The 17,837-nt window shown below is 34.7% G+C and overlaps 1 protein-coding gene and 1 long non-coding RNA gene across 9 annotated transcripts in view; one reads left to right on the top strand and one right to left on the bottom strand.

Annotated features, from left to right (window-relative positions):
* Positions 1-17,837, top strand: part of IL15 (interleukin 15) — a 45,072-nt gene that overhangs the window by 12,045 nt on the left and 15,190 nt on the right. For 5 of the 8 annotated variants that reach the window (XM_021526528.4, XM_085578237.1, XM_021526527.4 and 2 more), the window contains 5 exons: positions 14,661-14,761; positions 15,197-15,278; positions 15,432-15,473; positions 16,317-16,460; positions 16,988-17,598. In XM_021526528.4, coding sequence (XP_021382203.1) covers positions 14,661-14,761; positions 15,197-15,278; positions 15,432-15,473; positions 16,317-16,460; positions 16,988-17,101 — 483 coding nt within the window. In that variant the 3' untranslated portion in view covers positions 17,102-17,598. Of the gene's footprint in view, positions 1-14,660; positions 14,762-15,196; positions 15,279-15,431; positions 15,474-16,316; positions 16,461-16,987; positions 17,599-17,837 lie in introns of those variants that run through there. The other 3 variants (XR_014954916.1, XR_014954915.1, XM_085578239.1) reach the window with 2 other exon arrangements.
* LOC146767689 (uncharacterized) lies at positions 2,492-14,664 on the bottom strand. The gene is made up of 2 exons (XR_014954917.1): positions 10,071-14,664; positions 2,492-8,920 (listed from the first exon to the last, which is right to left on the bottom strand). It is a non-coding gene; the product is annotated as an uncharacterized LOC146767689 (long non-coding RNA).

Genomic DNA, 17,837 nt, shown 5'->3' with positions numbered 1-17,837 from the left:
CATTAGCATTTGGTGTTGTCCCAAAATAGGCTGTGCAAGAGGCAGATCCACACACAGAACGGAGGTATTAGACATATTTACAGTTCTGTCCAGAAATGGAGGCTGGATGGCACCTCCACAAAGCCAGCACAATGACTATTGAAACTCCTCACTATTTATAAAATTTTAGCGAACAAAGGCACTAATGTTCATTGGCCACAAGTCACATAATTATCTTATTCATATTAATTCTTCTACTGGTTGATGATTCTTACGTTAATTAGTCCTATTCTCAGTCTTTCTAATATTTTCTGCTGGCTTTCCAGTTTTTTTTCTACAGAAGTCACAGAACCAATCATCTCAAATTTGAGTTAATTATTGATTATCCAATAGCTTTATATGATTTCATACAAAGTGTCAGAGTGATTGCATTAGTCTATGCTTTTACTAAAAGCAAGAAAATATAGACCTGATTTTAGAGAAAAATTTGGAACTCAAGTGCCACCAATGAAACCTATAGAAAGTTGGAAGCAGGTCATGATTCACTGTCTTGAGCATGCAATTCTTCCATAGTGATTGCCAGTAGTATATGTAAACAACCTAAGGTTATTTACTCTTGTAAGGCTGTGAAAAAATCACATGTATGACAAACAAATAAGTCTTTATTTACACTGAGCATTTCAAATACACATTCAGCCAGGATTGTTTTGACTACAGGATTTCCTCAACAGTTCTTAAAAGAATATAAAAAAAAACATTACTCTTGTAGCAAGATGCAGACACAGGATTGTGTGGCTATCAGAAAGCAAGTTTGTTTTGCCCTCTGGTCATACTAATGTTGCCTCTGTTATGACTCACCTATTTAAATGGTTTCATCCTTCATGATAAATTAAAACAAGTCTCATGTTCTGGAAGCAATTCTGTTTGTTTCCAAAGCCAGTGAACATTTTTAAATACAACTGTACCATTACCTCTTTTAAAGATATATGTAAGTTTGGTATTTTTGCTATTAATTTATAATTTCTTAAATTAACAATTTGATGCTGTTTCTTATATTTATACACAGTGAATGATGAAGGTACAAACAAAAAAACAACATCCTCCTCAATAAGGCTTAGTTTCTAAAAACAGGTGTAACACACAGCCAGATGTAACATCTAGCTGTAACATCTATGTTGTGCCCCTTAAAAGAATTAAAAGTGCAGATAAGTTGAAAATATAAATCATAGTAAAATAAACTACTGTTAGGAAAAAAAAGCTGAGGGATTCCAACCCCTAAAAATAAGTATATTGCTGTGCACTCTGTGATTGTTTAGTACAGATTTTGTTCCTTTAAATCTTTAATAATCATTAAGGACTTGAACTATATGATGCTTTTCTAGATGAGCTATCTTTTCACTTTTTTTAAATGGAGATTATTTATATAAAATAGTCTTAAAAACTACTGCACAAAAGTGAACTTAAATACATTCCAATAATATCAGAAGTTTCAGAACAGTTTCCAGAGATCAGATCAAACAGGTATCACTCTGCAGAACAGACAGAACATTAGCAGAAATTTAGGAACCAAGGTTCACAGTCAGTTTCCCAGAAATCACATCAGCCTTCCATTACCAAAATGGCTGAGTAACAGAATCTGTCTGTTGGCCACTTTGTTATGAGTTGTCTTCATACACCTGAAGAAAAAGAGGCCATAAACAAAGAGTTAGAAAGCAGCTGGTCCTTGGCAACTTGACAGGGAAGCAAAGGAGATGTTAATCCATAATCCATATCTCCTTACCCAAGGCACTGAAGAAGCTCCTGTTCAGTGCAAGTCTGTGAGCTGTGATGCTCTTTGGTGGTTCTAGTAAGTCATTGTTAAGGAGATTGCTCAATGAAAGTTTCCACTGATGCATTTCTTTAGTATAAATCACTAAATTAACATAAAAATGAGAACCAAATTAGAAAAGCTAATTTTGTTTGAGGAAATTTGCTCTAAGAGCCACTAGTGCAAGCAGGATTTTTCCCCTGTGTTCCATTGGCTTCAGTCCTCTGACATGTCTGGCCAAAGTTGGAATCAGACCTTTTTTGCAAAGCTGAATGAAGATGTGTTCTGTCTCCAAGTTTTCCAGATGGTAGTGGGAACGAGGGGGAAACCATGAAACAACCTTTCCATAATGTACGAAAAACACAATTTTCATGATTGCTGCCAAGGAGAAATGGATGTAATATTTTTTGGTTCCCTAGCTCCCAAGTAAGGATAACAAACAAAGTCTCTCCCATGGGTCATTCTACAGTCTCTTGAAATCTTCGTGCCTACATATTTTGTCTGGTGACTGAATCACAGGCACGGTAGTGGAGTGATATAATATCAGTGTCCAGCGTAGATTGTTTTTTTCACAGCATTCAATGGTAGTTACCTAAGCCAAGAAATAATACTTTCCTGAATGAAGTTATTATGGGGAAAGTTTATTCAAAGCTTTCTTTATTTTCTTTTTCATTTTTCATTTTTCTTTTTTTCTCTCTCTCTCTCTTTCTTTTTTTTTTTTTTTTTTTTTTTCCTGGAGGAAAGAGAAAAATGTCACCATGGTAACTTACTTTCAAATGAAAGCATCTTTAAGTGGCAGTGTACTAGCACATTTTTTTAAATTAAGAAAACCTCCCCCTCTAAATACAATCTAGATGTTTCACTTCATCTCAAGATAGGTGAATAATTAAGTTTTTTCATAGGGAACGTGGGATTTTGTTGGACTGACTACAATCAGAAACCCCCAGTAGTTTCTAACAGAGATCCTGGGGATCAGCAGTTGAGGGAGGAAAAGAGCTCACAGTGGCATTTGTATGGACTGATTTAAGGAAAACAGGTACAGAAATAAGAGTTACTTTGATGAATTCTGTCAGTTATAAAAAAGTAGAGTTTATATTAAAATATATATTTGTCATGCAATTCTCTTTCTGTGCTCTTAGACAGCTTCCAACTAAACTTCTAAAGAAAAGGCTGATATAAATGTAGCTGTTTCTCCTGCAACATGATACAACACACCAGATTATTTATGTCTCACAATACTTTGTGCAATGTAGAGTTGTTAACCTTTATGTCTTGGCTGAATTCTTGTGTGGGTATTTTCCCTCTCTCTTGAATCCTAAGTATGCTTTTCTTCACATCTCCTTGTCTCACATTCAAGCAAACTTTTCAGCAGAGAGCCTTGATTTGCATGATTTGTGCTCTTCTCTTCTCTGTCCTTAATTGCTCTGCATTTTTTCTCATTTAACCAGTTGTTTTTTTCCAACAAATACGTACCTGTACACAAGTAGAGAGACTGCTCCTGTGACTTCCCATTTCCCACAGAAATGAACCAAATAACTACATGCTTTTCCTTTTAAATTTTGTTTTATTACAATTCCAGACAAACACAATATTATTTAATGGACTAAAGCTTTTTGCCTGCAGTTGTGCTCATTTTGTTTCATACAAGAGATGTTTCTCACCTCATTATCTTGTTCCACACAGTTGGAAACTAACCCCATTTTCCTGTCCCCTTGCTTCTATTCCGAGTGAAAGGTTCTGCCATAATTTGCATTATCTTAGACTCTTCAAGCATATTTTGGTGGATTCAGACCTTCAAAGATACAGCTCTCTGGGCTACTGAAGAGGCCTGATTTAGAAGTTTTTTGTAGTAAATGATGTGAATTTCATTTTGCATCATGATACTAATGCAAAGGGGAGATGATAAAATATCAACATTAAGGTCTGGAATCATATGAATCAGCTACAAGATTTCTCCTTCTATCTGGTGCTGATTTGCAGGTAAAATTGCCCATTTAGCTTGAGAGGTAGGCTGTGGCAATTTAGACTTAAGTTTCTGTCTTCATACCCTTGTCACTGGAATAGAGTTAATTTTCTTCCAAGTACCTGGTACAATGCTGTGTTTTGGAACTCAGATGAGCATAATGTTAATAACACTTAGTTTATTGGTTGCTAAGTAGAGTTTATGCTGAGCTATGAAGACATTTTATCCTAAGACTGACCATTTTTGCTACCAGTCTTTAAGAAAAAAATATTCTCAAAGTGCTGAATAAATTAGGACTAAACTTTTGTTTAGTCTGTGGAAAACAACTGATTCAACCAAGGTCAGGCATAATCCAAATTCAGTGGTATAATCTACTTACCCATTCTGCCCAGCACCTTCTCCTCCAGAAGCTTTTATAATTATGATGGCAAAAGGCAATATTTAGATGTCCTGGAAGGTACTTCCTCTTCTTTTCTGTATCCTTTCCCATTTTGAGAAGAGTTCAAATGTTGCTAGTACAAAAGACTAAGCTGTGATATGCAGTTGCAGATGTGTTACGAGACAAATAGCTTATCCAGAATGTTGAAGAATCTTCTTTAGAAGCATTATGTAGGTAGCACTGAAGTTCTGCATGCCAAGTACTCGATTTAGTAGCCAATCTCTCAAGAACAATTCCACTGTGTAAGCACAGATGAGAAACTAATGTAACTTCTTTGGAGCAGGATGGGTGTTTACCTGAAAATCTACACTGACATTCAAGAGCGTGGGCATAAACCCACACAAAACACTCTGCTACAGATACCTGCTGGTACCATTTGCATTGTATCTAGCTGATCACACAGAGTGTAGCTTTCCTTTATAGCATTTAAATTTAACTTTTCTCATGTTCTACTTTTGAAGCAATTCCTTCTTTTTCCTGTATTTTCCCTTCTTTTTTTTTTTTTTTTTTTTTGACAAAACCCACACTCATCTCCTGCCCTCACGTAACTGAAAGTATCTCACAGATTCATAAGATTTTATGGTTGCTGTAGATTAGTTTGCATAATTTAAATGAAACATGAATATTTCAAGTGCCACTTTAAACTATATGAGATTTCAGGATACACAGGTAACAGTGAGGACAAAGTAGTTTTCTAGTAGTTTTCATCCAGCTAAAGACGAACAACTTGACAATAATGCAAATTTATGTACTGTGCACTTGTGACAATTTTTAAAAAGAAAATAATTTGACTGAAACTCTGAGGAAGATAACAGTGTTGAGAGTGAACTCAAGCTCTGTATTACACTTTGTAAAAGTGACTTTTCAACAACAAAGTGGTTCAATAAGGGCTACAAGTGATCCTCTGCATCTTTAGGACCTACAGGGTTTTGCCAGTAACTTTCCTAAGAGTTCAGTGCTCAAATCATATAGAAAGCATGGAGCATCCAAAAGCTGAGACAGAGTGATTTATCTCAAAGCTGCCTATGACACCTGTTTTTTCCTGACCTTAATATCAGAAAATAAAATATCCTTCATTTAAGTAATGAAAATTAGTTTTTATTTCTCTTTATAATTTTATTATTTTCTAAGGATCATTTTATCTAATTCATATAACCTATTAAAATTATTGAAAATTAAAAAAAAATTATTTAAACATCCTGCTTGGCATTTCTAACCAGAAAGAAACCAAAATGCCATATTTTAAGCAGTTTTTTCAGTTATACATTCAGATTCTTAGCTGTTACAAAAGTTTTATCCTATAAAATTGTAACAACAGCTTTTTGTTTCTGGTTTGTTTTTTGTAATTTACTTACAATTTTTTTCAGTCTGGATGCCAAAGAAATGGGACCAGAAATAACACAATCAAGAATATTTGAATCTTATCTTGTGTGAGTTAAATATGACTAGCTAAACTATTTCTCACACAGAAGAGCAAATGTAGCATTCTCAAAGTAATAGTTATTCTTTTTGCTCACTGTCCCTCAGATTTTCTGAAGGACAGAGAAGCACCTTTGCAAAAAAATGCTAAGCATTTGAGTAGTATAAATGCTTTACTTTTACTGAAATGAATGTCCAAGTGCAAAACAAATTATAGCATTAAATGTAGCCTAATCCATTGCAAGAAAACCTTTCTGAGACAGCATACAGTAGTGACAGAAATGCTTAATGGAAAAATGATAAAAATGAATTAGGAAGAAGATTTTATTTCCTGGGTCTGAAATGCTGCTGGACCTGTTCTTGCAAAATCTTGGGAAGCTTCAAGGTGTGTGTCCTTAGAAGTAGTCTAGCACAATAGTTCAGAAATTCAACTGCTGGAGAGTAGGAACAAAAACCAGTGGGCTTAGAACCTTAGAAATGTGGAAGTTCCTGGTTTTAGGGAAGGAAAGTGTAAAATTCTCCAGCATGCACATTTCAGCCATACTCTGCTATGCTGATTAGCCAGTTTGCATGCCCTATGGAGAGGGCACAAGGAACATTGGAAAAAGTTTGTGCTCTCTTGAGCTTTCAAATATTTTTTGCATTGTTTGCATTGGCAACAGCTCTGGTTTTTGTTTGGGAGTTGGTATAATCTATCAAAGTAGCAAGAATGTGCTGATGTGTTCACTCTGACTTGAGACAGACGAAACACAAACACATTCTGTTCAGATTTTGTTCCCCTTCTGGAATAGGCAACCAATGCTATCAGTGATGTTTTTAAAAAACCTCCAAGATTAATGCTTACATGTACACAGTCAGGTGGCTCCTTGGTTCCTTGAGGTCTCAAACTGAAATGCCCAGAGATTTATGATGAGCAGCATGTCATAGAGAATGCAGTCATAAGACTTGGGTATAAAGCTAAGTCTAAACATATTCCAGCATATAGTCAGGGCAGTTTCAGTAGTTGGGACTCATCTGTGATAATTCCCATGAATTTTCCCTACTGTCTTCAGTTGCATACTGGCAAGTGCCTCTATGTGCATAATGCTTATTATGCTTTTTAGATCAAAAAGTACCATTGTATGTAAATGGCCATACATTTTTGCTAACTTTTAAATTTGATTACTGACCAGAAGGACCTTTCATGGTGTTTGGTAGGTATCTGCCAAAATTCAAATTTGTTCACTGTTCTTTGTAAGACAGCAAAGTAAATGCTTTGCAATGTTGTGCTTCTACTCAGGACAAATAAGTACCTTGCTCTGGTGGCAAGGAAGCAGTAAGCTGTTGGGAAAGCAAATAAAAACCTATACACCAAAGCAGGGTTATATTGTCTTCAGAAAATTGAGTTGTTTTCAGGCACACAGTCTGACACACAGTTATTAATATCACCAGTCACTTTTTTATTTAAAAAAAAAATAGAGTGTTTTATCTGCCTCACTGCCCATGAGTGTGAGGCAGATAAAACACTGTATCAGCCCTTGGTTGGAATGATATAAAACTGATTTCTAGCTTTACTGTTCAAAAGTGATGAAAAAACATGCTTGAAAGAAAATATTATGGAGAAATCTGATCTTTAACTAATCCCCCCACATGCTTTACCACAATGTGGATGTTGCATATACACTACTAAAGTATTGCACTCAGCCCCTGTTACATACAGAAAAAAGGGGTTCAGTGTGCAAGTTCATAATGGCTACATTCTACAAAAATACATTCAAAATTTACATGAAAGGGGGAGGTTTCTGTAGCACACACACTAGAGCTTTTCCAATAATCAACTTCTCCTATATCCAAAGACAAGAGACTAAGAATGATTGTCCTGTTGCTGTAAGTCTTATTGCATTATTATTTATAAGGGATTTGTAAAGAAGGTAAAACAGAAACACTTTGTTTTCCAAATTTTCTCTCCTTTTCTATGTCTAGTCTATATGTAATAAATCTGTAGTAGAGATACTTTGTTCTTCTTTCTTAGAATCCAGATTCTAGTTATTTCTACCTATTCATCTGTTTACAGTGGTCTGTGTGCTGCTTCCTCAGTTGTTCAATGAATCCATTTTTCCCTGGTTAATATTTTGGTCAAATTCTCAACAATGCTGGAAATTAAAATTTCATTGGTTTCAGGAAAGCTACCACAATTGTCACATATTAGGATTTATTTCTCCTCTTTAAAGAGCATTAGGAGCAGAAGAAAAAATAGAATGTTTCAAACTGCATCATGCCTCTTTAAATCAGGATCAAGAAAATTCCAGTAAAAGTATCACTGTAAGAGAGGGCATTAGATTAAAATTCTTCTTTTTAAAAAAGCTCTGAAAATACTGCATTACTTCACAATTTTGAGAAATGCATTTGCTATTTTTAGTCCTTTATCTATTACAAGTGTGTTACAGATCTCTATCAGTGTATGGTTTTACAGCCTTTAAGCTGAGTATTTTGCTAAGGATGAGATATTATTTGTCCAGCAGCTGTTCCTGTAGCAACTATTTTTATGGTCTTGGAGTTTCCAATTATATGCCTCAATATAACATAATTTATATTTTTCTTTTGCTGTTCAAGTTTCCATGTTTAATACTGTCTTAGTTGTTAGTATCCTACCCTAAAGGCACAGAAATTTAATCTGTAATTGTGTTTTCATTCCCTTTGGGTATTTGTTGCTATGGTAAAAATATCACAAATAATATTTACAAGGAGTGCCTAACAGCAAACGTATAGATCAGGACACATTTTGCTAAACAAACTTTAGTTCTGACTCTCGTGTTTGTGTGTTTCATTAATGCCCTTTACATTTTTAATCTCTTTTAATTCTTACTGCTTATTTATCTGTGAGAACTTATTCTGAAAGGCCTTTTAACTAGTTATTACATATTGCATCCTGAAGGGCATCATTTGGGGATACATGGTCAAATCTAACCATCTGTGCCCTACAAATGAGTTTTTTGCTCTGTACTTTTTCTTTATTGTGTATTTGAGCTAAATTAATTTTGCCACTAGCAAAATTAGGGAGTCTCTGTGTCAATTGTGTTTGGCAAGCTAGCCTACCATTAATATCCTTGCATCAAGAAAACATTAAGTTAATCTTTCACAATTTGAGGAGTGATTGATACCTTGGAAAGACTGATGTTGCATGGAAGGATGAAAAGAGAAAGAAGCATCCATTAGCTTTCTTTCCTGGCTGGATTTTGCCACCTGGCAAATATAAGGTCTATAGCCAAGTACAGGACACATCTTCACATGGCAATAGTCAGCTCTGGGCCTCAAGTACGCTTTGCAAAAAAACCTAAAGGTCAAAAGAAAATATTTAGCTTCTTACATTTCACGTTCTGATGTTTAAGGTATTGAGTGGAATAGCAATGACTCTGTGACCTTTCAGCAAAATTGTCAAACAGGCATTGCAAACTTTACTCTCTAGTATAAATGCCAATTATCAGGAACATACAGGAGAAGGAAGGACTGTCAATGCAAATCAACAACTACTTAAGCAAACAAAGAACATATAAATACAAAATGTGCTTAAACTGGCAGAGTCTGGCTGATTACTGAGAATACTCTTTAAAGGTTAACACTTCCCTAATACAAGCAGAATAAGCCATGTAGGATAGTACTCCACAAGAATGTCACCACTATACAACAAAATCAAGAAAAGCTGTAGTTCTTGGTGGGACAGAGGTGAAAGGAAAGCAACCAAATAGGAATCATATTTATATACCCAGTTTTATTGCTGAGAAAGAATGCTTTAGCCAGTCTAGCTAAATATGAAATTACTAAGAAATCACTTTATGTCATAAGAGCTTAAACATTTAACAAACCAAGGCATGGTTTGGCTCTCAGCCAGACAAGCATTCAGCCATGTGATTCAATTTAAGATATAGTAATTCCATTGGCTTCCTTTCTGGTTCAGTATGTACAAGCCAGACAGAGGCATGGAAAGCTCACTCTACATTAAAACTTTGAGAAGAGCTGCTGATAACACCTGGTGGAGCTTGAGGGCAGATTTCCAAGGCTTCCGTGCAAACACTGATAGGAAGGGAGAGGAGGAACTACAATGGATTCAAACAGCATGATAGTGTGGAAGCAACTCTTTAATAGTTGCAGCATCAAGTGGTATTCAGAAGTCACCAGAGATGTAAAATAAGGTTTTTTGGTAGTGTATTTGAGAGCTGTACCTATTGGTAGCATCTGCAATAGAGTTTCTTATTGTCTCAGAGAACACTAATGTGGTTCTCTGTGTTCATAAATATGAATAATTACATTCTGACACTAACTCAAACTTAGGGTTTTTTCTTTGTTTCCCTTTGGTTGTTTCCTATAAGAACCCTAAAGCAACCTAGGGATGAATGAGCAGAGAGATTCTTCAGTGAATCTTCTTTGATTTTCAGCATTTACTCCATGACAAGGCACTAAGAGCATGTCTTTTCTCTAAAACTTACTCATAATCCATGAAAATTTGATTTCAATATTACTTATTTAAGGGCTCAATATGGAAACATCTATCTAGTTCAGAAGTACTGCTTTCTTTATGGGCTCCATTCCTCTTCCAGTCACTTCCATTATTTTATGAAAACTTCACTCTTCATGGCTCCAGCCCTGGGAAAAAAAAATAGAAAAGAATATTCTTTTGGTACAAGACTGGGGAAAAAAAAGTTGATTTTCTTCTCAGTCTTATGGATTCTGACATTTTGTGTGCTTCTGAGCAGAGAGAATGAGCTCCAATTTAATGCACAATACAAACCTTTAAATAAATGCAGCACTCTAGTTGTGCAGTTACTTGGTACTTTGTCCCCTTGAAGGTAATTACACTAGAGCAAGAGGACAGAACAATTAATTAGTGGAGCCAACAAGCAGAGGGCAGCAGAGCAAGAGCCACGGGGTGAGATTTTGTTGAGGGAGGAGGCAGAGTTCACTAAAGAAGGCTCTAATTATTGTGGTGAAAGAAACACCGAAGAAGAATTGCTGCAACAATGCAAACGAGTGTGCGTAAAACTCAGCTCTACATGATGTAGACGGTACTTGAATATAGATCTAAAAACACCCCTACTTCATGCATGAAACGTTGCTTAATAAAATGTCAAAGGACTGGAGAGAGCTGGAGGTTATCGTAAGATTTTTAGAGGGAAATTTGCAGCAGTAACAGAGAAAAGAAGATTTAAAGTACTTTGCTACGCAAGAAGAGAGAGAAAATGCTGAGGACACATATTTTTAGAACAGAGGAGAAGAAGAGATCGACTACAATAACAATGATAAATAATGTGCAAGAAGTCTATTGCACTACAGAATTAAAATGGGAAAATGGATTGTTATGAAAAGTGTTTGAGAAGGCTGATTTGCTCATGGGAACAAGGAAAGGGGGCTGATCAAGGAAAAAAGCTGTGTGCTAGAGGTCAAGAACTTGCAGAAAATTTTAGAGTAATCAAAAATTAAGAAGGTTAGACTTCAGGACTCTGGGGTTTTTTATAGGGTGAGAACTTTCAACAAATGGTGAAAGATTCTCAGGAGATTCCAGGATTTTGAAAGAAGTGGACATAAATTTCCGGCAGGGAAGCCTGAGCCACCAGTGTGATACAATTTTGAAAAAAACACTGGCAATAGTTCCCTTTTTCCCTACGGAAACTGAAAATATTATCACTGTTACTAAATCCCTCATAAGATCTGAGTACATTGTATGTTTCCGGTCACTTGTTTTCAAGAACAAGGAAGCAGATGAGGAATAAAGATATAAATAAAGAATACAAATACAGTTCAAAATAAGGAGAAAAAAGAGAAGACCTTTGCCAATAGCACTAAATGGCATATCTGGGAAATAAAACTTTCTTATTTATGAATATCTTATCTCAAGGATTTAAGGAGACATGTATAAGCAAATATTAATAAAAAAGTTTAGATATATGGTATTTAAGCAGAAACATGTAATTTTAACTGTCTGTATTTTTCACCACATGTAACTTAAATACTGTCAAAAGCCACCAATATTTTCTTTTGAGTATCTTAGACCATTGTTTCTGTGACAGCCAAACCAGAAGTCATTGGCTGTTTCTGCTTTGTTAAATAAAGGTTTTTTCATTTGCTTGCAGATTTGTTTCTTTAAAGAGAAAACAATACTACTGTACCTTAGCTATCACTCAGAGGTAACTGCTCTTAAAATGCCTTAATTTAAATTCATTATTAAAAAACAGCATTCCTTTCCCAAACATTATTATGTATATCATAATTGATTTTTGAAAGAGCATATATTCACTTCCAAAGGCTTTAATCTTTAGAGTAGCAAGTGATCAGGACACAAGCTATAGAAAAAAATATTTATGTCTGTAAACATGAGCTTCTCTTTTTTCCAATGTTCACAAGGGTAAATACCAAAGATGTAGTGAAGACAGAGGGTAATAAATTAATGATTACACAGAGTAAGAAATCAAAACCAGACATTATCCAAAGAAAATTTTTACATTACAGCATTATGTGTTCAAGACAGGAGAATGATTTTTAAAAGCTTCTAAGCCAGCTAGAAATGCTTCTGTTGTTGAATGATAGTTAGAATGAAAGAATTAAGAAATTCAAGTAGAAAATGGCCCTGCATTGGGCCTGCTAAGGAGTGTGTTGGGGGATGTAGCTGACATTGAAATCTCTTTATGAACAAATGGAGTACCCTTTAGAGTCTGCATGTAGTATATTTTTCACATATTTATCATTAATACAAGATTTCTATTACTTCTAAAAACTAAGCATTTATTTTACGCTAGGAATTATAATGCTATTACAATAATGGTTACCTACAATATTTAAAAAACCAAAGATGCAGACATTCAGTCATTAAGAACACAGTGTTCCAGTGTCATTACAATGAACAATTATTTAGAATAGAAAACTATGACCAAAAAAAAAAAAAAAGGAAAAATAGGAAAATTGCAAACAAAAAAAAAAAAGACAAAAATGACAAAAAAATAGGAAAAAACCTAATGATAATCCTGGTCCATTATTCACTAGATATCATAATATATTCTTTCCTCACCATGAAAACTTTGTTCTGTGGCATAAATTTGACAATTCATTTGGACTGGGACTCCCTCTCAAATAAATTTTTAAGGCCCCGTAACACTAATTATAAGTTACAAAGCTGGTTTGTGCTTATGTATCCATCATAAGTCCTTCATCTTTTAATTTGTTGCCACCTCATCTCATTCCATAAAAACTAGCTTGTAGAATGATAAAAATGCTTAGCTATTGTAAAATATTTCTAGTCTACTTTGAATTATTTGCTTAAGACTTGGGGTTAAAACATGTTTTCTTCACCTGTATCCACCAATTAGGTTTAAAATTCCTTTAAATACACTTGGAGTTTCCCCATAAGGCTACTTCTGACTTCACTTATATATTAATAAAAAATACCCCAAACCCAACTAAAATAGGATATTTTCTAAGGATTAGCATATCAAATGAAAGAAGTTAGTATGCAGATTTAACAAAAACAAACAAACTAAATCCAAACCCAAAAGAAATAACATGGTAATTTCAAATCTGTACACTGTGAAAATGATAGAGCCTTTCTGTCATACCCCAGCAAAGTGATTTAGCTCTTTTGACCATATCCATGCAGTTAATAATTCTTTTCCTTTTTTATTCTGCACATTTGAAAAAGATACACGTATAAGTACTTAACATTTTGGGTTTAGTACTCATATTTTCAATTTCTATTCATTGTTGAAGCAGTGACAGGTTTAGCCTTGCTTGTAGACCTACTTTGGCTGACCACAATACAGCATCCTCCATATGGAAATTTTTCAGAAGATGCAGGAGATGTTACCTGCTCTGTCCTTACTGCAATTTAGATTGTCAGAGTATCATTCATTTACATAACTTTCATTTAACAGGTTTTAGACAAGCAAAGGAGATAAAAGGGACTGACACTGAGTCCCATTATTGAATGTGGAAATTTATGTAGTATTAGGTAACTATGCTATTTCAGCTATATCTTTGGGGATTGGAAACAAAATAATTGCAATTTATTTAAAGCATTTTCTATTTAAGAGGGTAGCAAATATTTGTTACAATTACTTTCCAAAAGTCCTGTCACACATGTGATCATTGCTCTCCTGGCTCTGCTTTATTAAGGTGGTTTTCAGCAAGTGAGTTGCAATCCTGATACTGCATGGACTGACCTCCCATTTGGATATTTTTACCACTGCACAGCTCTTCTTATGTTATGTTCTGTGGTCCGTTTTTAAATATTGACTCACAAGTTTTCAGGTAAAGAAATGTAATTTGGGTCAGCTACAGAGTATTTCATGTTGGATCAGGAATAAAACCTTTGGTCAAAACTAACTACGGTGCAGCAGGTAATTAACCTAAGCCTGTGAGGGAACTTTATCAGCTGAATCAAAGGGCTTGTGACTTTGGAACAAAGGTTACCAGGCTCTGCACAGGGAAATGTTTCCTGATGGATAATGCACAGCTTCTCACAGCTTCTCCTTATTTTCAGTTGCCAAACTCCACTGAGGAAATTCTTAAATGCATTACTGACCAATATTAGACACACATACACTGTGTGAAGAGATGTAAGTATGTACTATATCTAAATATTTTATTTAACATTTGTACACATAACTATAATATTTGATGCATTCAGTGTAGAGTGTCACATATATGCAACCATAGTATTGGAGTTAAAGTTGTAGGAAATAAATCGGATTTGGGTAACAAATGATAGCCAGGGGAGAGGTAGAAAACCAAAGTTCTTTAGTATTGCCTCTGTATTAAATTGCAGCCTGCAATATGAATTGATAAATAAATAGGGAGCCCATGATGAGTTCAGGTTTTCAGTGTGCCTTCAGCATCTGATTTTCTACCAGCTGTTTGGAAAAATGATTTTGTATTTCTCCAAGCTACAAACCAGTTGGTCTTTCCAGCTACATGCAACAAGGTCTTGTCTTTATTGGAAGTCTTGGGAAATTGGTTAATTAAGTCTGTACTAAAGCAAAATTCCGTGGAATTAAATTGTGACGAGGTATCACCTTGGTTGTGTCTTTCAGAAACCACACCTGAAAAGTATTTGTCTGCAGTATCTGCTTCTGAACAGCCATTGCTTTTGCCTTTTAAAGAATGGGATGGGACTAATCATCTTCTTCCTATGGTAACTACAAAGTTAATGTCAATCAGACAGTAACTACAAATTATTTATTTTTACTGTCACAACTGTTACTTGTCTCCAGTCACTTCAGAGAGTGGATTTGGAATTTTATTTTTACACTTTATTTTTTACACTACAAGAATTTTTGGTATTTAACATCAGGTAATCAAACCTTTCTCTTGCGTTATGTTCTATAAATCTGGCCTTCTAAAAAGCCCATATTGTTTATACTGTGTGTGACATGAGATACAGTTTTTGTGTATCTATGTGATTTTATGATTTGTCAAATGTGCTTGCTTGCCCCAAACATTTACCATATGTATTTACATGTAAATAATGTATCTATGATATCTTACAATGCTGAGTGTTTTTTTTCAGCATAGACGTTGTAGATACCTTCAGTTTAGCCTAATGGTCACTACGTTTCTTCTGTTCTAGTGCTTATGTACCAAAAACAGAAGCAGGTCATTGCAAGTGGGCAGAAGTTCTGAAAGATTTGGAAAGGATCAAGACATCCAAAGTAAGTTCATAAACCAGTCAGCATTCCGTATAATCATAGAAGAAAACTTAATAAAATATTTAGCACTGCACTCAGCCAAGAAGTGTTAGTGAGACAGAGAGGGATGGTGTTTGTTAGCTAATGTTTGTAATTCCAACTCTTGTTTTCTTGTAGGATATTGATGTCAGTTTATACACTGCAAATGCAGATGAGGATGTAAGTAAACTCCACATATGACCACAACTAATGTTTAATGTGGTGGTTTCATGGCCTTACTAGAAATTATCCCCTAAAGTAGACTTGTTCTAATTCGATAAACATGTCTAAAATCAAATAATTTGCTTTGGAATAAATAGTTCTTCTAATCAAAGTGCTTATGATAAATTATGCAAGCAGGTATTAATTATTCTTATTTAGTCATCTTCTAATAACATTAATCAATTGAAAGGGATGATCAAGGCCATGTTAGGTGGACCTTTGAGCATCCTGGCCTACAGAAAGGAGTCCCTGTGCATAGCAGAGAGGTTGGAAGTACAGGATCTTTAATGTCCCTTCCAACCCAAACTATTCTGTGATTGTGTGATTCAAAATCATTTTATCAAAGTAAACAATGCTAAAATAATTCTGGAATTAATTTTTCATTTAAGGGAGCATTATCTGCTTCCTCTACTCTCTTACCCATTCTGAATTTAGATCTCTGACTTGAAGTGTTAAAACTACTAAGAATAATATTAATTCCACTATGCTTAGTTATATGTCAGGTTCCTATCCTAATTATTTTCCTATCTTCCTCACTAAGACACTATGTTTCACCCCATCTTAGCAAACTGTTTGGTCTTTTTGTTCTTAGCTCTCACAGCCCATCTCTACAGATATTTAAATGTATTTGAATAATAAGAAAATATGCCCAGCAATTAAAAATCAGCCTCTTTGTGGCTGATTTTATCCTAGATTACATCTCGCTTATATCATAATTGTGTTTAAATTATATCACAAATTATGTCCTACATTTGCTTATTCCTTTTTATCGTAAAACTATTGCAACTGCAATTTTTTCAGGAAGAATGCCAAGAACTTGTAATGAGATGCTTTTTCTTAGAGACAGAAGTGATAATTCAAGAATGTCGTATCAAAAATTGTAGTCAAACACAGGATGTGTGGAATATATGGAAAAATGGAAATGAAAGCTTTGAAAAAAATAAGGTAAGCAACACCAACAGTGTGAGGAAAAAAGACAAATCAAAAATATTTCTTCAGTAGCAGAAACACCTATTTTGTTACATAAATGGTGCAATGGTAGAGATGAAAACTCATTCCAGTAACCCGTATTTGTAATAACGAAAAATCAGTGGTTTTTAGAAAAACACTTTCAGGATTCCCATCAAAGCAAATACTTTTGTGCATGCTTACATATGTCAGGGTGTTTGAATGTGTGTGTATAAATGACAGTTTGCAGTCAGATATGTTAGACACATGCAGAAAAGTATCCTAATTTTCAGAGGGACAATCATTTGCATCTTTCACTGAAGCGATGTACCTCTCCAAGATTATTCTATTCAAAAAGTAAGCCAGGAACTGCACAGACCATAACTACCATGGAAATCTCCACTAATATTTTCCATAGCCATTACCTGCAGTGGAATTATTCCCCAAAACAGTGCAAAAAAACAAACTCTCTATCAGAATGAATGGATTGGTATCCTGCTTTACTATTGCATTTTTTTTTTCAGTTGACTTCCACAAAATCAGAAAAATGCAAAGAGTGTGAAGAATACGAAGAAAAAAATTTTACAGAATTTGTACAAAATTTTGAAAAGGTTATACAAAGAGATTGCAAACACTGACCAAAAGACATAAGCTGGGAAACAAGATTCTTACATGAACAACCTCAGAGAAATTAGATTATCACCAAAAATAAACCAGAAAAAAAAATTTACAATCCTCTTGGCTATCTCTTAATATATCTGTTTCTATTGTGGTTTTCAGGTAAGCCCAATTACTTCTTCTAACCAAGAACTCAAAGTAAAAAATTAGAATATTTATGTGAAGACTCTTCTTTGTCTTTTCCCCCTATTGTACAATGCTAGCATAAGGGCATTAAAAATTACCTCCAGTCTTCTCACAGAAGGTAAAGCTAGTTCTTGGTTCTTATATCCAACAACAACATGTACTGTTCCTTCATTTGTTATCTCTAACATGACTTTATTCATTAATGGAATGACTACAACTCCTTTATTGATTGCCAAAGACTTCAACTGAGATGTCAACCAAAGCAGTGTTAAGTGACCAAGTCTCTTGCACTCTTAAAAAAAAAATAAAAATTCTATGAATTAGGTAGAAATCTTGCCTGTGAAGTAGGGTTTGTAACTTTATTCTCCTTTTGGAAAAGAACTTTAAAGACACAAATCACTTTTGACCAATTATTGGAAATCATAACTACATTTCTAAGACTCAATGTGGTCACCTGTCCTCTGGTATTTCTGTAACGCTGTCCAGTCTCCTTTGGGCTCTTTCTAAACTAACTGCTTTCCCCATGATTCATATTCATGTCATACCAGCTGCCATCCATAATAAGTAATT

The sequence above is a fragment of the Lonchura striata genome, chromosome 4 (genome assembly GCF_050655825.1).
Source record: "Lonchura striata isolate lonStrDom1 chromosome 4, ASM5065582v1, whole genome shotgun sequence".
Lineage (NCBI taxonomy): Eukaryota > Metazoa > Chordata > Aves > Passeriformes > Estrildidae > Lonchura > Lonchura striata.
Note: the sequence above shows the minus strand (reverse complement) of the source record. Positions and strands in the feature narration are given on the sequence as shown.